The sequence below is a fragment of the Rhopalosiphum maidis genome, chromosome 2 (genome assembly GCF_003676215.2).
Source record: "Rhopalosiphum maidis isolate BTI-1 chromosome 2, ASM367621v3, whole genome shotgun sequence".
NCBI classification, from domain to species: domain Eukaryota; kingdom Metazoa; phylum Arthropoda; class Insecta; order Hemiptera; family Aphididae; genus Rhopalosiphum; species Rhopalosiphum maidis.
The window spans coordinates 59,601,783-59,622,480 of record NC_040878.1 but is presented as its reverse complement, the minus strand read 5'-3'; the positions used below and the strand labels follow the sequence as shown (position 1 = coordinate 59,622,480).

The window sequence follows — 20,698 nt, the reverse complement described above, 5'->3', positions numbered from 1 at the left end:
CATATCAACATGTATACCGATTAATTCATTTAACACAATGTATGCGGTAATCCTTAATAAAGACTAAGGTAAAAAGAATAAATTAAAAACCAAGAAAAACAATAGAAAATAACGACAAAGATAAAATAACAAAAATTAAAAAAATCACTGATAAAAATACTGAAATATGTAATTATATTACTTTATTTTCAATTTATTTAATGCTTTAGTTTTAATAAAATATAAAATGTAAATGTAAAGTACAGTAAGTAATTATTACTGGAAATTTCCTATGCAGAACTTTTCATATTTTTTTTCATTCTGTAACTTTAATTTTGTTATTATTTATTTTAGTGGACGAAATTTAGTCTGTTGACTAATTTTGGTCATTAATTTGTATTACAAATTGCTTTTCTTAGCATGGTGTTAATTTTTTAAATCTAATAAAAAAGCTTTAAAAAGATTGGTGTTGAAAATTTTAATTGTAAAGAACAAATACCTATAGTAAAAACGATTTTGATTGGAAATGGTTCAGACAAAGTACGAATACAAAAAAAAATAGTTATTATACTGGAATACTATAAAAGATCAGTGGCGCAAATAAGTGTGCTGAGACTCCATATTTTTTCAGTTAGGTAGTTCACTAAATACTAATAGCAACTATAATAGCATTTATAAACGTACTAAACTACTAATCATCTCCCAAGTTATATACCCCTCTCTTAAATTACGCCTATGCGGCTATGCTAAACTGATTCTTCCGTAATAACAAAACATGTTTAAAAACATTTTAGTATAGTGACATAGGGTTGTTATTTTTTCCGGGATTCAATTTATTCATTTAGGTTTGCTCAATTTCCTAATACATTTTTGTGTATTTCAGTATTTGTTAAAACATTTTCTTGTATAATTTTAAATAAGTTAGTAGTTAAAAGATTTTTTTTTTTGATTTTTTCTTTGTGAATTTGTGATCAATATTATTAATTTATAATTATTGCTTATACCAATAAAGGTTGAAATAGAACATTTTTTTAACTTGTTGTTATATAAATATTGAACAGGCATTAAATTAATATTTTAAACGTTTCAAGTTTAAGCAAATAGATTTTACTGATTATTACTGATCATTAAAATAATCCTCAATTATATTTAATGGGAAACTTTTGTTTTACTTCTATATATATTATCTATTTTTTTTTATAAATGATAAGAAGTAAGAAGTACCTACTACCTAGATAATAAATGGTAATTATTTGATTAAATGATTAATAAACATCTGAAACATATTTAGAAGTATTCATTTTCGAAATATACGGAAATTAAAAATTATGTTCGTCATTATTTAAACTTTAAAGTAAATTATACCTACCTTACAATTTAAAAAATGTAATATATGATTGAAAAAATAAAAATCATAAAATGTAAGTATTTTAAATTAAAATTAAAAAAAAAATTGTATTAATACTAAACTTTACAATGTACGCGAATAAGTTGAGATAATGTGTGTAATGCGTACGTGAATCACTCTGTATAAATGATACATTTATTAGTATTAGAGTAACTGAGTCTAAAGGTGTGAGTTAACAACACTTATATAGGTACAGCAAACAAGCAAAATATTTATAACCACAATAACTATCTATCTCGTGTCGTGAATACTATTGTGTTTAACTTATCACAGTTTGTTATTATTTATTTTAAAGTATTAACAAAATAATAGATAGGTATTAATACCGAATACATAATGGTGTATTTTAGTTTAAAGTACATATTTTTATTAATAATAATTGCACATGAATGTGTTTTTAAATCTATAAATCAAGATAATTTGCAGTTAAAATTTGTTTTTATAGTAAGTATCTCTATTCTCTGTACCTAAATATCTATATTATAAGGTTTATAATTAAGTATTAAGGTTACAGTACTGTGCTTACTGTGTGAACTTGGGTACCATTTCAATATAAGTACTTATTATATTATCTACAGATTTAAGTATATACACACATTATTATATGTACATAGACAGATGAAATGGCATGGTTTATTTATTCATTGATTGTAATGATATGACTTGGGAGGGGTCCACAGTAGTGGCACCCAAGTCCCAACCCCAAGAAGTGTATGTTGAAAACTGAATCCAATCTAATATTTATTATTATTATTTACTTATTAACAACCCGTTATTCCGCAGTGTAAAAGTACATTGTTTAACAATTTGTGATCATACAAGTCAAATTAATTTCATATTACGCGTAATCATGGAATATAAATTATACATTGTAAGATTCAATACAATTTATTATGTAGGTAACGATAATATAGGTACTAATTATTATTACTAATACGCCTAACCGTCCTAACCTAAATCACTCGAGGACTTCATCATATGATTTATAAAACTACTCGACATATAGGTATACAGTATGTTCATTCTAAGGTCTAAGAGGTACGGGCATGTACCGTTTCTGCCAAAATTTGAAATGACCGATTCCGGCCGCCATCGCCTGTTTCCGCCAATCTACCTGCTATGGTAAAATTATAATAATTTGTACTCATTTTTACGGTATACTTAAGTTTTAACTTGAAATAATTGTACAGGGTTTATATGATGACATTAAATATTGAAAAATATATTTATAACTAATGAAGCAAATAATAAATACATAATATTTTGTCATAGTTTTTTGATAAATACAATAATAAAGTAAAAGTCAATGATTCATATATTTTTTTTATTATATAATTTAGGATTTGTGAACTATAAAGATTTTTTTTTTTTTTTTACTAAAAATATGGAATATATTAAAATAATTATTTCATAGCAGGTAGATTGGCGGAAACGGGCAATTCCCAGAGGTTCCGCTAAATATTTCAGTTGGATGAACTTGTATTGATATGTAGTTTTTGGGGATTAAAAAAGAGTAAAACTATATATTTTCAGAAATTTTCAAATTTTTAAATTTCCAATACGCGCATGAACGAATCAACTTACTTATTTTTAAATGACAAAATCAATTTTTCTACAGATTCGGTTAGGTAAAATGGCAAAAGTATAAAGTATATTAAAATTTTATATTTACAAATATCCCGAATAGGGTTTTAAGTTTTTGACAAAATTTTAGCTATGTTCATAACTTACACTTGAAAATCGAAATAATATCTTCGATATTGTTAAATATCCGTTTATAGACAGAAAATACGTAAATAGACATTTATTTGATTTGTTGACCTTTGTTTATCTAACTTGAGTAGCTTAACGATATCTTCGGTGACATTCACCTATAACTAAGATAATAAATCCGGTTCGTTATAAATTTATTATATAAAAATGTCTTCAATACTCAATAGGAATCACTGTTTTATAAACAGACTGAATTTGGATTGCTTTATTTTTTCTGAGCAACTTGGAACTTAACAGATTTTTATAATTTCTTCAAAATTGGCATCATTTTTAAAAAAATCGAGAGTTATAAATTAGGTAATTCGTACTGATAATTTTTCATAAATTCAATGTAATAATGAATACGTCTTGTAATTTTAATAAAAATAAATTGTTTAATATTATCTAATATATACCTATCAATGCGTGAAGATATACCGTTGAAAAATACGATAATTAGGAATTACCTAGTTTGAAACTTTCAACCGTCCTAAACTTCTAAAAATGTCAATTTTGAAAATAGCAAGTCTATAGAGGTCAAAGTTGTTAAGAAAAAAAAATAAATTCAAATCCAAATCCAGTATGCACACTAGCATTATGTATTTTAAGTAACCTATAAGAAGCACTACCCAATTTAATGTAGGTATCATTAGCAATAATACCTAACATCTAATCGGCAAAGCATTATGTGAAGTTTTTTCTGTCTATTGTGTCGTTGTGATAATATAAGTATAAAAGGAAGCATATTATAAACATATAAACTATAAAAATGTATTATTATTATAGGTACGTAGTTAAATAGAATCACGAAAATAAAAACCAAGAAATAAAACTAAAAGATAAAAAAAACTGAAAATAAAAACCAAAATTTTATATTTTGCTATATTATGTCATATTTCATTAAAAATATATTTTAATTTTCCAATTAAAAATTTAGATCAAGAATTCAACTATCCAGGTGTAACTTTTGTAACAAAATTTGTAAATTTTGAATAATTAAAAATACATAAAAACTAGCTTAACTTTGTAGTTTGTTATACTATGTTTTAGGGAGTAGTATTTCCGTGCTGAGAAAATTTAGGTAACATCTTATATCTTTGTACGTTGTACCATATATATGACCATATTATGTGTATAGGTATATAGACATAAAAGTAGGTACTATAGAGGCGATGAGATATCGATAACTTATATTATTTTTATTATTATTTTTTCTTTATTCGGCTGATCAAATTATTAATCTTACAATTTTTTAAAACGTATAACCTATCCGGACTTTAATTTAATTTATAATAATATATAAGTACCTAATGTTAAACAATAGTCTTAAATTGTTTTGATTTGTTCCTGTATTTAATTAATTATACCTATTATTTATTAACTACATGGTGTAAGTACAAGTATATTATTATGTGTATCACTTTAATTAGAAAATTAAAACTTTTTTATATCTAATGAAATATGACATAATTAGCAAAATATATAATGTTGGTTTTTATTTTCGTGATTTTTTTTCCGTCTACCTACCAATTAAATAAGCGACGAATTAATCATTAACTCCAAAAACTCCATTTTTGATAAAATACAGGACAAAACTATACAATTTTGGTAGGTTAAAACTGCAGCACAATTTTAAAAATAGATCGATAAACAAAAATATGTATATGTATAATTAATTATTTATTTGCATTATTCTCAAATTTCATCAAAAAAATTGTATATTCAAAAATTTAAAAAATTTAAACTTTTAGTTTAATTGGTTGAAACCTTGAAACTAACTGCCAACGTTTTTTAAAAACTTTATACGATCTCCATAACGTAAAAATTCTTCCTAAAATCGAAACAAATGCTCTTAAAAATAAATAGGCAATTTTAGTGGCTACTTAAGACTTGATTATTGTACAGTACTTATCTTATAATCTTATCTTTTCGTTATTTTCACTAAAAATAGTGTGTGGTTTCAAGTTTGTACCCATTCTAAAATTCTAAATGTGGGGTAATTTGTTATAAAATGACCGATAAGCTGTGCGGTTTTTGAATACAACCGAATTAATTTTAATTGTACGCGCAATAGTAAATACTACTATACTATATACTATATAGTGTATAATTTATTCTAGGTATACACACTAGGCACCAAAGGTCTTTACCTATTTTATAATAATTTACAAACTTAACAAAATAAATTGAAAAAAAAAATATTTTCTGGATATGAATAATTAAAAAAAAATATTCCAATTATACAAAAATTGGTTACCAGTATTACCACATAAATACACAAATAGATACCTGCCTATAAATAAAAGACCTCCAAAGTAAAATGTTGTAATTGAATTACCTACATCAATAAGGATGTACCTAGGTACTTAGTATAGATTCTTACTTGTCTTCTTTAAAACGTAATATTGTAGGTTCCTACCTAGTACCTACAGGCTATACTGCCTATACTGCAGCGGTCGCCAACCAGTCAACAGCGATCGACTGGTCGATCTTTCTAGGAATATAGATCAATCATTGATCACTGTAAAAATTAATTTTACCATTATCAGTTGATATCGCGTAGTAAAAAAATCAGATAATTTGGATTATTCTCAATTAATCATTCTTTGAAGCTTAGATCTTTTTTTTGCTCATCAAACAAATCTTTTTCTAAAGAGCTAAATTCTCAATTCTCCTGAATATCGATTACCAGGGACTTAAAATGTCAAATGTAGCTTACTTATTTGAAAAGGCTGGGCTATAGACTAAAGTTTAGCCACACATACTATTCTGAAGTTATTATAGTAGTTACTCAAAGGCGGACTGGGTCACTGGGATCCAACAAGATCACTGTTCTGTAAAACAAATTCATCCCTAGTGGCCTGGCGTACAAAAACATTTTATCTTTAATATTTGTTATTTAAGTAAAAGTTCTTCTGCTATGTATTCTAAGTTACAATACCTATGTCAATATGGAATTTCTTCTTAACTCTAACCCTAAAAAGTGATAATGCATTAACATGTGTAGGAATATTATATTCTCATTTTGTGACTCAACTAGGTAGGTACTTATTAAACTGCATCGAATAAATATATTTAATTTATGTTAGTAGTACATTTATACTGTTGTTATTTATTTATTTTATTATGTTATCAAGACCTAATAAACTTTAGTGACAACTGACAATAATTTTGTGTTTTTTCCGGTATAGTTGATGAGACACACGAACCGTGCGCCGTTGATTCGGTATAAAAACCAAACGGACCACATACCCTGGCCCCGAGGCTTGGGCGAGTTGACTGATCAGGGCATATGGAACGCGTACCGCGCAGGTCAAGCTCTGCGTGAACGGTACTTGGGATTCTTACATCCCCTGCAGCGGTACACGCCTTCCGAAATTGACGTGTCCTCCACTAATATTGACAGGTGTTACCAGTCCGCTGCCTATCTACTGGCCGGTATGTACCCACCAAACGAAGAGCAAACTTGGAATAAGGACCTGAAATGGCAGCCCATACCAATTAAAACGAGTTTGTCAAAAGACCATCAGGAAGTAAGAAATGAGAATAAAAATACAATTCCATTATACCAAATTAGTGGTAAGGTACCTATGAATGGAATGATATGGTAGGTAGTCTATAAACAAGCATGGCACTAGCATTTTTTTCCAGGGGGGGTAGAGTGAGGCAAATATTTTTTTTACACGGGCTAAGGGTTTTCAACAATCAATGTTAAAAATATTTTCGTATCATATAACATAATATAGGTATTAGCTATATAGTAAATAAGTTTTATATTTTATGCTCTAAACAGATAATATGTACACATTTTTGAATAGTTAAAAATGTTTTAAGAATAATGTCAAATATTTTTTATGTACCTTACGTAAGAAAATGTGTTTAATCACATCACAAACCTTCAACAACTGTATTAATAATGATAATTTTTTTATTACTTCAATATTATATACTTTTGTGAATAAATTATTATGGTTTTTTTGCTTACATCGGATAAATATAAATTAAAATAATTATGTTTAGTAATGAACAGATGAATTTATTTGACTCAACTTTAATGCAATGATTTTGGATACCTTTGTTTGTTTATTTTCTTCCAGTAATTAGTATTCAATAAAGGAGGTAATAATAAATAAATAAAAGATATTTTTTATTTTACAAATTTCAAACATATTTTATTGAAATTGTAGTAAATGTTTTCCTTATTAGACAATATTAATAAATAGTAGATTAATCCATAATAAAAAGACCAAAGATGTTATTTGTTCAAACTTTGTTAATTCAATTATTATAATTTATAATAAATTAAATTTATTCCTCAATGGATAATGTTTTATGACTTTATTACATTGTATACATTTTTCAGTGGGGGGGGGGGGGCTGGCGAGGAAGCTGAACTGTTTTCTGGGAAGGCTAGAGCCCTACCTTGGCGCCGTGCCTGTCTATAAATGAGAAGATATACAAGTATAATACTATACCATGTATTGCCCAAGCCCCTATTGATAGGTATTTTATAATCTGTATATGTAACTTTCTTCAGTAGTTTGGAGTATAGGCATAGCTATGGGGGATGCAGGGTATGTAACTATACCCCCTACAATTTCAGATGACACCATAAACTATGATATTTCTTAGTATAGGAAAGGCTAAAGGGCTTTAGCCTCTTGGGTATGCACCAGGTTGTACTCTTTGTGTCAAAGGTCTGGACACGCCGATGGGTTGGTGTCTTCACTTCTTCAAATAACAGCAGTAGATCAGGACTGTTTTCTTGTGCCTACTTACAATAATATACATAGGTGAACTTATATTGTTATTAGTACCCTGTACTAAAACAGTTAAAATCTAGATTTATTAGTTGTTAAACGGTGTTCAGAGAATTTAAATGTAGGAAAAAAATCAGATTATTTGCTAACACTACCCAAATAAATTATATCACATGATAACTTTCTATAAGTTACAATATAATATTTTAAAAGTTCATATTCTAGATTTTGAAGGATACAAATATACAATTAATGTATTTGAACTTTACCAAAACAGTTTATATATTGTAATTTGTGAGTGTTGAGTGATAAACAGTGATCACTTTTAGGATAAAGGAATGATTTAAATTGTTATTTAAGATGTTTATATTTCAGTTTATTGAAATGTCTGCTTTTGAAATTAATAACATTTTTTTAGTTTGCAGGAGATCCAAGAAAATGTCCAAAGTATGCTATGGAATTACATGAAATTAGTGAAAATGTTATTAAAACCGAAAAGATAAAAAAATTAATCAACTACATGAAAAACTACACATCAAATCCATTAAATACACTTTTTGATGTATTAAAAGTAGCAGATGTTATTATAACACAAGTAAGAAGCTGTAATAAATAAACATGAAAACTGATTTTTTTTTTTATTACAAATTATCATATTAAATAACTTATACTTGTACATTTCATTATGATTATTTCATAAAATATTTGTTTTTTTAGCATATGGCAAACCATCCAATTCCTAATTGGGCATTAGAACGATATAATGATATTGAAGAATATATATTATATTGTATGACTATATTAGCCGAAACAGATCAAATGAAACTTTTGTATTCAGGTTATTATTTATACTTATCATAATATTTTCATAAACAAAAAATTAGAGTAAATAATTATTTATTAGGTGATATGTTAAATGATGTGTTAACACGAATGGAATCTATAGTAAATAAGTCATCAAACGCAAAAAAAATATATTTGCATGTTGGCCATGATTCGACTATAGTTCCTTTTTTGAAGACACTAAATATAAAAAATATAACATATCCACTTTATGGAGCTGCCGTTGTAATGGAATTATATGCAACACCTTTAAATGAAACAGTTGTAAAGGTAAATAACAAAAAAAAAATATAAATTAAATAGTAATAAATTATTAAATGTTTATTAACTTAAAAAAAAAAAACTAGCTACTATACAACAGAGACTATGAATGGAAAGAATCAAACATTGAGTTAATTGAATTACCAGGTTGTCCACAGCCATGTCGACTAGAAGATTTGCGCACACTCACACAACAAATGATACCTCGTAACTTAATTGAAGAATGTAAAAATTAAAAATATTATATTATATGAAACACTGCTTAAGTTTATATCGGAATTGTGTGTACTTTTTAATTTAACATTAAATATTCAGTCTGTCTTAGAGATTGCTTCCAATCTTTCCAATAGTTGAGGATGAGTATGATGCCAAGCTGAGAAGAGAGAATCATAAACTGGAAATCCTAAGTTATCATTGTGTAGACGTATTAATCCAGTTTCAAGTGGCTTTGCATGTCCAAGCTTTTTAGCAAAAGCATCAGCTTGAAACTCCAATTGTCTGCTAAGTGTAGTCATAGCAAATGATATAACAGTGTTATATGGAGAAAATACATATTGGAAAATAATTGCTAGACCAATGATAACTGGATGGGCTGACTCATAAAATCCAAATGCTCGATATAACATAGAATTGTCATACAACCATCCAAAAACAAATAACATTACAAATAAATTTACCTGAAACAAAAGTATATTGCAATATTAAATAAAATCCTAAATGTATACCAAAAAGATAAATTATTGATAAAAATACCTGAGATATTATTAGATAAAATAATATATGATTTAGCTTCCAATGACCAAGTTCATGACCTAAGACTGCCAAAATTTCTTCATCATTCATACCTTTTCCTTTTTCTTCAATTTTATCAATGTTAGTATTTTCTTCTTCTAAAGTTTGGTTATTCATAATATCTTTGCTATCTTTCAATAATGTATCATATAGCACAATACGTTTGTTATTGAAAAATCCATAAAAATATGCATTGCTATGGGCTGATCGTTTTGAACCTAAAGTTAAAAAAAAATTTACAATAATAAAAATATTTATTATTTAAAGAAATGTATTTATTTAATAATATTTGCTTAAAATAAACATAATTAAATAGTTGAAAAGTATTTTTTTATTACAATTTAAATAATTTACCTTCTACAATATATATTTTGTAAAGAGGGAATTTGACTTGCTTAGCAAGCTCTTCAATTTTAGTTTTCAAAACACCATCGGGTAATGGTGTATATTTGTCAAATAATGGAGCAATAAATTCTGGATATACTGTCATGATAAATAATGAAGTAACCACAGCAAATACCCACAACCAGATAAAGAAATAACGTCCACCCCATTTAACAATAGTTATCGCTGCTGCAGTTATTGGTAATGAAATCACTTGAACCAATAAAAAGTTCTTGATCTTGTCTTTAATGAAGAAATTTAAATTCTAGTTAAAAATTAAAAACAAAAATATTAATAAATAAATAAGTATTAAATACAACAATATATAAGCACAAATTTAATAAAAGGTATTTAATTTGGTGATTTACTTGTTTGTTAAACCCATGTTTTTCCTCAATAATAAAAGTGCTGTATGCGGAGATTGGCAAAGACATCAGTGTACCCAAGGTATTCATACATAGAAGAAATACACAACTGGTCATGATTTCACTATCATTATAACGAGTCTCAATCAAACAATATTTGCTAAAATTCCATAATAATGTGAATCCATTCAAACAGATGAAACCCTAAATATTTTAAATAAATAATACATTTTTTAGGTTGCTAAAGTATGCAGTATTTGTAATTATATTATACTGATAAACTATGTAAGTAATATTAATTTTAATTTTATCATGTTTAATAATAAATTATGTAAATAAATCTATAAGTTCTAAATTCTATAAATAAAAAGGAGCTTTTTCTTCCACAGAATTATAAGTGATTTTAGTGAATATGTCAAATCTATTCAATTATTACTTGATGCACAATACATAACAATAATTTACCATAAAAAACAACTTATTAACTTATTTTTTTTTCTTATTAAAATTAATAATATCTCTTTATTCTTTTTTTTATATATTATTAGATCATGTATGAGTGTATGATATATTAAACTTTATACAGTTCACTTATGACATATTATGTTTTTATCCAATATTATGACACTAACTGTTTTTTTAAAGTTTTCAATCAGGTAAATTATTATCAATGAATTATTTATATTATTAGTTTAGAAATGGTTATCAATAATCACTCAAATACCTAGTTGTAAATAACTAGGAGTTTAACAATCGTTAAGAAATTAATTTTGAATATATACTTGTAAAATATGTTTTTGTTTTATAAAATGTTATTAAGCAATTAAATAGAAGTAACAATTTTATTTAATATCATGAAAAAGTATTTTAAATAAGTAATAATAATGGAAGATAGATCAATATTTTTTTAAATTGTTAGTTATTGTCTATGTTTTGTATATAATAGGTAGGTAGTACATTGATAGAAAAAAAATATTTTTTTTTTTTTTTGAAAGACTTAAAACAATGCTTAATAATAATTTTACTTACAGTTGATATTATCATATTAATCCATTCTTCAGCTATACTAAAACTGTTTTTATCAATACCATAAGATTTTGCCTTATTAAATGTTTCCACATCTAGTACACCAGTTAATCTTTCAGGAATTTTGTCTGTAGTTTTATATACACGTCTCTAAAAATTTTTAATATTAATTAGTACAGAATTAAGTAAATATTCGCAATTCATTATTTTATTAAGTAGATTTATTGTAAAATCAAATTCGTAAGAAAAATTAATACAATTATAATTATGAATAGATATTTTTCCTAAATAGATAACAGATTGTTCCATAAAAAAAGAAAATATTTTACCTGTCTTAGCGTTAAATACTGTTCCCATAGGAATTCTATCCAAGAAAAAGTTAAAACGCCATAAAATACACAGAATTCGGGTATCATGATTACTCGAAATTTATATCAAATTAACATGTAATAATATATTAATTATTGAATATTCAAACACATGCGAACTAAATCGTGTGAAATTAGAGAACCCATAAAAAAATAAACGATACAATATTCCTGCCAAGAAGGAAAAAAAAGGTAACCGTAAAATTGTAAAATTCTTAAATATGAAATTGAAATAGTATTATAATATAATATTGCTCTGCTGTGTAAGTACAAAGATAACAAACACAAACAACAACAAAACACAAGCCGACAAATAAACGGATCACACAGATATCAGTGTTAACAGAAATTTATAATATTTTATACGCCAACTTCGACCACACTGTATTTTCTGTAATAAAATAATAAAAAATAAGGATAATGCGTATGCTATAATAATATATTATTGTGTCAATATAATATCAAATAATTGTATATTATGTTGATCTTAATAATTGATATATATTATCGTGAGTACTACAACTACAGTAAAATTGTAGACACTAGAAGACTAGACAGACTACAGTCTTATAATTAATGGTTATTATGAAGGCTGTTTAATTGTAAATATTAAGTTGTAGCATATTATACATTATTAATTATTATTTATTTAACATAATAATTAATATGTAATAATTAAAACTTAATAAGATTCATACTAAACGGAAAATTTAAAAATCCAATATTAAAATGTAATATGGAATAACAATTGATTGGATTTTTCAAAGAAAATTCTCGAATTTGTTTCGACTATAAGGATGGCAGATGACAAAAAAAAATATCTTGTCATGGTTGGACTGTTAGTTTAATAATATATTAAAGTCTAAAATCTAAATGTAGGTACTATAAAATATTGATTACCTTTATATGAATACATATTTATACATAATATATTATTTTTATTTTTAATTCATTACCGGATTGCACAAAAATTTAGAAGATATAAAATTATTTATAGTTGCCTACATAATACATAGATTTCCTATACTGGCTATATTAGTACTATTTAATAATTATTATATTAAATATATTGAATGACTAAGTAGAATAATTATGTAAGTATGTGCCAGCTAGTGTGCCCTGGCCCCTAACGCCCTGTGGTCATTATGGCTTATTATAACTGAAATCTGAATAAAAATGGTATGAAGGTATACGAATTCATATACCTAATTAGGTATTTATATATGTTAAGTTTTTAGGATTCGTTAAACCATAAATATATGCTAGTGACTACTGTGCTATTTTTTTTTTTTTTTATATAATGAATACTACTATTTACTAATAACTATTATAAATAAATAATAATAATCGAAGTCATTATGACCATTATGTAACTAACCTGTCACTAACGATTTATTAATGCAGCTTATTTTAGTAACCTCGTTGATGTACGAATGTATGATTGCACTGTTGTAGCTCAAGAACCCACTTGAACTTAAGAGAATTGTATTCACAAATTAAGGCCACATGCCCACATGACTACGTAGTACGTATACATAAACATAAATAAATTATGATTTATTATTGTCAACTTGTTAAGTTTAAGACATGAACATATAGCCATATAGGATACCTATAGTTATACTCTATATGCTATAAAAGCACTGCAACTTGAGAGCCTTTATGAGATAGATTATAGACTAGGTGCATACCTATAATAGTTAATACCTAACTATGTGCTATACGACACGGCTATATATATATATATATATATATAGTTAACTGTTGTAACAAATTAACTGTATAACCTATAAAACTAATTAATAATTAATCGTGGGTAATTTATGTGTAGAATATACAATTATAATAACAAAACAATCAATTCATACATCATATAGGTAGGAATTTAAAGCTCAGGGTAAATAATTTTATGATATTATGGCAATTTTTATAGTAGTAGGTATTAATATGTTAGGTAAGTAGAATATATAGTTGGCAGTTTTTTTAACTTAAAATTAATATTTTATAAAAGCAGTTTTATATCGTTTGTTACACCATACCGGTACACCCGTGTATATTTTTTTTACATCATTTTCTAAATTTAATATTTATAAGATGCTTGAGCGAGAAAAAAATATACAATAAGTAATTTTTTTATTTAAAATGTTAATAACACATATATGTTAATAAATATTAATAATATTGATGTTTAATAGTATATTTTGTAATATACTAATATATATATGCATCGTACTACACAATGGTAACAGTAAGAAACTAAGAAACATTATATCCAATAAAAATAATAAATAATATTATACTTAATTAAATAGTAATAGGCAATAGGTATAATATAAACTATAAAATATAAACCTAGCTAATTAACTTGATATATTGTATTATATAATATATAATATATACATTAATATTTAATACTATATCAACATTCAATAATATTCGAATTCACGCAACGTGACTACGCAAGCAACTATATTATTGACTATATAGCTATTATCCGGGATCATATATAGTAGCTTATATATTTATTAGCTTTGAATATTGATATGAATATTTGACCATAGACCTCATCAGACTTTAGCATAGGGTCATGATATGTGTAATATTAAATAATAAATATATATTGTCTAGTAAAGATAATAACGGCAGTCAAGTAACACTGACAAATTATGTATCGATATACCATACGTCTATGGAATATGTAGTCTAGCCAGGACAGGTGGTAGGTAAGTACATTGAGTTTGCTGTGTATAAATTGTGTATACGTCCTATTTGTCCTAATAATGAAATTAATTTTAATATAAATTCATCAGAACAGCTGTTCTGTAGATAAACCGTAGTACGGTGTACGGTAATAAACTATTGTAGCGTTTGGTCAGCCCGTGCGGCCGATGACGTCGGCTGTGTGTTAAAACCCGCTGCCTCCCTATATCGGCTGACAGTATAAAAGGAGTCGTAGCACATGGTGAAACTTGGGTTTTTTCGCACGAGAAACCCCACACGTTTAGCCGTCCTGCATTACTGCACTCCCGAGCTGCTGCAGCTGTCCCGGTCGTGTTGCTGCGTCCGTTGGTTTCTTCTAACGCGAAAAAGAAATCTTCCTTGCGCTCGCCATCGCTAAACATTTAATTTAAAATTACATACTGGCGAACGTTGTTGTTTCCATTGGTCCTTTCAAACATGTCGTTATCCCAATCGTCCGTGGTAAGTAGTGCTTACTTTTACTTACTATAAGTACATTTGTGTGGGCATGTCATTCCCAATCATTTACAATATTATTATTTTGGTGAGTGACGTGTGTGGATCAACCGACACTTTGCCCCGTCCTAAACCATATTTTTCGTAATATATAATACGACATTGCCACATATGCCCTGGGTCACTCGGTTTTCGGTCATATTATTATTATTATAATAGGTACTTTAATAGTTTGATTTATAAGATTAAGTGTTTATTATATTAAGTACTTAGTTTTTGTGTTGGGCCGGACCATAAAGAGTAAAAAGTTTCACTCTTAACAGCTAACAAAAACTGAATATTATTTCCATATGGCAATGACTCAGTCGTTATACATAATATTTTGTGACTCGCATTTAAAGGTTAATTTTGTAGGTCATCAAATTTGATTATTTGTACATTAGTATTTTATTTACTAATAATTTTTCTACAATACCTGTGGGTATCTAATTTTTTATTTATTATTGTTATTATGTATTATATTATTCTACAATTTGAAATAAAATAAGAATTATTAGTAAGCTGTGTTATCTATAATATGCGTCATTATTATAAAATGTTCAGGATTTAATGAAAATGTTCTTAATTCTTATTTTTAGATATTCATGCCATTATTGTTACTAGATTTGTATTTATATTCTATTAAAATGTTAATATAAGTAAAATATTCAAATTAAAAATCTAAACATGTATCTATTAGATAAAAAAAAGATAATTAACTTTTTTTTTTAACCTTTTTCACATAGTATTAAAGTACAATCAGTTTTAATGTTGTAATTGTCTTTCTTATTTTAAATAATAATTTGTATTACAATATGGATAATCTAACACATCATGGTATAAATAATTGTGATACTTTATTGTATTATATTTGTGTTTTATACTTTTTTTAAATTCTTTATTAATTTTGCATTTTCTAAAGTAATATTTATAATTTTCTTATAAGATTATATTTTAAACCAATAATACATTTTGAAATGTTTAAAATAGATTGAAATTTTGAAATATTACATTGTTTTCACAGATTCTATTTAAATGTTCATACCTATAATTTTTCAGTTCACCAAACATTTACATTTCTAATATTGTTTAAGGTTATTGATTTTGTTATTGTTATACTCATTTTTTATTACCTAACTCAAATTATTCTAAATTATAATGAGCATGAACAATTTTATTTTTATTTTTTGCAATTATTACTAAGTATATTATAATTTGTTTTAATAGAATTGATTATTATTACCTAATTATTTTAAATTTAAAATGTGTGTGTTTAACAATTGAAAACAACTACAGTTTAAGATAAAGAGTAGGCTTTTTTTTTAATTTTAACAGTTGCCGACTGCTAATTTGAACTTGGCATATTATGCTTGATGTTTCTTGTGTTACCTTACTTAAAATCTGCTATCTAGCTGTTATCTATCTATTACTTAATAAGAATATCTTTATTATTTAATTTAAATGACTCGCATCATACCTTATATTATGTTGAATCAATAAATTTTAATCTACTTTGTTATGTTAAGGGTATATATTTTTTTTGAGGTAAGAGGGGGTATATCATACCTTACATTAAAGTTCAGTACACATCTCAATATGATTAACTGATTTGAATATTGAAACTTGAATAATACTTTTGTATTGAACTATCCTACTTAATGTTGTAATCTATTATTTTTTAATTGTGATTATAACTTTGTATATTTTAATGTTAACTTTTTCAAAATTGTAAAATTCCCTTACCAACACATACACATAATTTAGTTTCAGACAAGACCCCCCCCCCTATGTTTTACCATGCCTGGAAATACGAGTATATGTATTTTATTTATGAAATCTATATTAATTTAAGTAAATAATTCTTATTTATTTCAGATGAAATTATATCAATCTGTTATTGAAGATACAATAAATAGCTCCCGGGAATTTTTCGCTGAAGAAGGTATTGATGATCAAATTTTAATGGAGTTACGACAATCGTGGGAATCTAAAGTAATGGCTAGTAAAGCAGTTGATGCACCACCTCCTCAAGAAATTACTCAACTTCCTAAAACTGTTACTTCAACTGTTGTCAAACAAACTAAAAGCCAATATGCTCCTACAATAGTCAGTAAGTAGTTTTTATCTTAAATTATCAATAAATATTCTTTCTAAATGTTAATAGATTTAGATATTATAGTATATTTATATTATCAATTATTTTTTTAGATAATTCTGTTCATCAATTAAAAATGGTTCAACAACAAAAAATACAACAACAACATCAGCAACCACTTCAGCCACAGCAGCAACAACTACCGCAGCAGCAACAATTACCACAGCAGCAACAACTACCACAGAAGCAGCAGCAGCAACAGCTACAGCAGAAGCAGCCACAACAACAACAGAACACTATAGTTTTACCTGCAGATTATGCAAACAAATATGTACCAATTCAAATAACATTACCAGCTCAGACTGGTTCCCAAGAAACAGGTTCTAGAATTCTTTCTATTCAAGTTCCAAGTTCTGCCATACAAGGTTTGTTGTATATTAGGGTTAAAATAGTTTCTTTTATTTTTTAAATGTTTATATTAATTTAAATGTTTGTAGGAAACATGCTACAGAGTATTCTTAGTGGTCCAGTAATAACTAATAGTATGGCAATGGCTACTCCGCTAGCTACATCATTTTTACAACAGCATGTCAATAGTGTACTTGCTGCTCAATCAATTTCAAGTTAGTTACTTTTTTAAAAACTTTTGTTTTACCTACTTTAATATTATATATATTTTTATAATAACTAGGTGTTCAAAATGTAGTTCAACCAGAATTTATATCAGATGTGCGAAATACACAGCAACAGCAACAGCAGCAACTTCAACAAAATAATCAAGCATTTATTAGTGGAAATGTGACTGGCGGTGTTAAAAGAACCATTGCTCAGATAGATGGAGCTAACGATTCTTCAACATCAGATGATGATGATGATGACGATGATGATTTAGATGATGATATTGGTGATAATGATGATGATGATGATGAAGATGATGACAAAGATCAGAATAGTGCTTCTGATGCTGTAAGCATAAAAAGTATATATTAATTAAGTAGATCTCAATAGTTGAAAACTGTTGAAATATCAAGTTTGAATTATGCTAGGTAGGTAAAAATATGTTTTATATTTTTCTTATTTTTAATAACAAATTATCAAAGGAAATATATATTTTTATTAATTATTTAATGAATCCAGTAGCTTAAATATACATAATAGCTGTAACACATTTATTTTGATATAGCTTAAATAAAATATTAAATTTATAATTTTACATTTAATATAAACGAGATATAAATTTAAATTAAATAAGATAAACGTTTCAAATTCAGTACATTGATGTACCTATTATAATAGGTGTGCACTTTGTCTTATGGTTGTTTATTTATAAAGCTATTTTGTATATGATTACTATATTTACATTGTGTGCAAACAATATTATTCATTACAATTACAATTTTAAATAATTAAATTTTTTAGTAAAATATTTTTAAATATTATTAATGTTATAAGTCAATACTCTTGTTTTAAATATTCAAATATATTTTGTTTTTCAGGAGCCATTAAATTCTGGTGATGATGTAAGTGATATTGACAATGGTGAATTATTTGAAACTGAAAATGTTATTGTTTGCCAATATGATAAGGTAAATTTAATGTTTAAACTAATATTTTTCATCCAAAAACTTGCAAATTATATGAATATAATATGTTTTTATTTGTTACTATAGATTACTCGTAGCAGAAATAAATGGAAACTTTATTTTAAAGATGGTATAATGAGTTTAAATGGTTATGATTATGTCTTCCAAAAAGCAACTGGTGATGCTGAGTGGTAAGAGGTGATATATTTTGTGTTATAGTTACAATAAATGTTAAGTACTCTGTATGAATCAATTGTATGTATTAAATAAATTGTTCTCAAGTTTTCTTTAATGTATAAAATTACTTTAGATTTTTAAGTAAATTCCCAAATAATTAAATTTGATTTATGTACATACAATTATGTCATATTCTTTATAAAAATGTGGAGGTATTATATTTTAACAATCAATAAAGTTTCCTATCAATTTAGTTTGAATAACAATAATACAAAATATAATATATTTCTATTTTAAATTTATTTATTGGTAATACATATATATTTATTTGTTTATTATAAAAGTATAATTTTAACCTAAATATGTTTCTTAAATGAACATTAAGAAATATAAAAGATGATTAAGAGTGATCAATAATAAAAACAGCTAAATGGTTCTACATTAACAATTTGAACCAATCTTTACTAATCAATGTGATAAGTGTCATAGTGGTCACTGCCTACTACTACAGAAAAGAAATACCTCTTCATCGGAGATTAATAATTTATTTTAAATTCAACTTGGTTGAGAACTTCTCAATGAGAAGTATATATTAACACTGTGGTAGAGTGGGATTTAGCAGCATAATAAGTCTGATGTTATACAAATTTAAAATATACATAATATTTATGCAACCATTTTTTTTAAAAGTGATTTTCTTTTTCTTTGACTAAATCGATAATAATCAATGAAGATATTTATTATTGAAATTTATTTTATTAATATAAATCATAAGACTGCTAGAAAAAAAAATGTATTGTAAATCAAAATATTGTAAAATTAAATTTGTTACAATGTTACATTTGTATTGTTTTAATTATTGATTTTGTTATTTTAAAAAAAATTAAAAAACCATAAGAAGTACTAAATTTACTTCAAAATAAAAACAAATATTAAACTTATTTATTATTGAACTAAATAAATTAATAGACTTACAATAAAAGTAAAATTACATCAAATTTACATAAATCTTCTCAGTTTGAATTTTTAACAAGTGAGTGTCAATTACATTATAATATTATATTATATTAATAAATAATAATATAAATTATTCTATTAAATTACCACCTATTATTTTCTACACTATATAGTTACTATATTTTAATCTTAATGTTGTATATGCATCATTCAACATTGAATGAAATAAGTATGAAATATCATGTATTCTTAAGTATGTACTTGGTACAACACATACTTGATATAAAATAAAATATCAACATAATAGAGATACTTTATTTCAGTGATATGATTAATTGAAGAATAAATACTATCATTTTCTATTTTTCTTCATATAACAATCATAATATGCAATTAATTGTTGGTTAAATTATTTTTAAAATATAAATTGTTGGATACTTTGATATTAATATTTTGAAATATAAGTGCATTTCAATGACTACTATTACTTATTAGTTATTATCATTTATCATACATGTTATACAAATAATTAAACTTGTGTGTTATACTATATAATATATCTTTTAATATGTTTATTTGTATATTTGTGTTATTTTTAAAAACCATATTAATAATGTCAACGCACATATAGTGATAATATAACTAGTGAATAATAAAATAAAATAGTAACTGAATAATATATTATGGAAGTTATAAATCTATTTAAATGGAATT

At 25.6% G+C, this 20,698-nt stretch overlaps 3 protein-coding genes across 6 annotated transcripts; 2 read left to right on the top strand and 1 right to left on the bottom strand.

The window, feature by feature from the left end:
* The first annotated feature begins 1,606 nt into the window (after positions 1–1,606).
* On the top strand, positions 1,607–9,282 carry LOC113553438 (lysosomal acid phosphatase-like). 4 transcript variants are annotated; one of them, XM_026956766.1, is made up of 6 exons: positions 1,607–1,831; positions 6,331–6,672; positions 8,318–8,494; positions 8,617–8,737; positions 8,804–9,012; positions 9,090–9,282. In XM_026956766.1, the coding sequence occupies exons 1-6, from the start codon at positions 1,724–1,726 to the stop codon at positions 9,237–9,239; spliced, it is 1,107 nt and encodes a 368-aa protein (XP_026812567.1). In that variant the 5' UTR covers positions 1,607–1,723; the 3' UTR covers positions 9,240–9,282. The 4 variants fall into 4 exon arrangements, with proteins under 4 accessions (XP_026812567.1, XP_026812569.1, XP_026812568.1 ...); XM_026956768.1 differs by lacking the exon at positions 1,607–1,831 and adding an exon at positions 2,223–2,258; XM_026956767.1 differs by lacking the exon at positions 1,607–1,831 and adding an exon at positions 2,223–2,282.
* LOC113553437 (CAAX prenyl protease 1 homolog) lies at positions 9,043–12,171 on the bottom strand. The gene is made up of 6 exons (XM_026956765.1): positions 11,900–12,171; positions 11,574–11,720; positions 10,548–10,748; positions 10,150–10,444; positions 9,757–10,013; positions 9,043–9,680 (listed from the first exon to the last, which is right to left on the bottom strand). Exons 1-6 carry the CDS (start codon positions 11,984–11,986, stop codon positions 9,315–9,317), a joined length of 1,353 nt encoding a protein of 450 aa, XP_026812566.1. The 5' UTR covers positions 11,987–12,171; the 3' UTR covers positions 9,043–9,314.
* A 2,944-nt stretch (positions 12,172–15,115) lies between these two features.
* On the top strand, positions 15,116–19,312 carry LOC113552189 (transcription initiation factor IIA subunit 1). The gene is made up of 7 exons (XM_026954929.1): positions 15,116–15,139; positions 17,048–17,282; positions 17,381–17,692; positions 17,765–17,890; positions 17,959–18,233; positions 18,764–18,853; positions 18,938–19,312. The coding sequence occupies exons 1-7, from the start codon at positions 15,116–15,118 to the stop codon at positions 19,043–19,045; spliced, it is 1,170 nt and encodes a 389-aa protein (XP_026810730.1). The 3' UTR covers positions 19,046–19,312.
* The last annotated feature ends 1,386 nt before the right edge of the window (positions 19,313–20,698 follow it).

Bases quoted from the DNA above. Each gene is read 5' to 3' on its own strand.
- LOC113552189 (XM_026954929.1), top strand. From the start codon at position 15,116: ATGTCGTTATCCCAATCGTCCGTG. The intron at 18,234-18,763 runs GTAAGCATAAAA...TTTGTTTTTCAG, and splicing joins AGAATAGTGCTTCTGATGCT to GAGCCATTAAATTCTGGTGA. The intron at 18,854-18,937 runs GTAAATTTAATG...TTGTTACTATAG, and splicing joins TTGTTTGCCAATATGATAAG to ATTACTCGTAGCAGAAATAA.
- LOC113553437 (XM_026956765.1), bottom strand. From the start codon at position 11,986: ATGATACCCGAATTCTGTGTATTTTATGGCGTTTTAACTTTTTCTTGG. The intron at 11,721-11,899 runs GTAAAATATTTT...AAAAATTTTTAG, and splicing joins AGTATTTAACGCTAAGACAG to AGACGTGTATATAAAACTAC. The intron at 10,445-10,547 runs GTAAATCACCAA...ATTTTTAACTAG, and splicing joins AACATGGGTTTAACAAACAA to AATTTAAATTTCTTCATTAA.
- LOC113553438 (XM_026956766.1), top strand. From the start codon at position 1,724: ATGGTGTATTTTAGTTTAAAGTACATATTTTTATTAATAATAATTGCA. The intron at 1,832-6,330 runs GTAAGTATCTCT...TTTCCGGTATAG, and splicing joins AGTTAAAATTTGTTTTTATA to TTGATGAGACACACGAACCG. The intron at 9,013-9,089 runs GTAAATAACAAA...AAAAAAAACTAG, and splicing joins TAAATGAAACAGTTGTAAAG to CTACTATACAACAGAGACTA.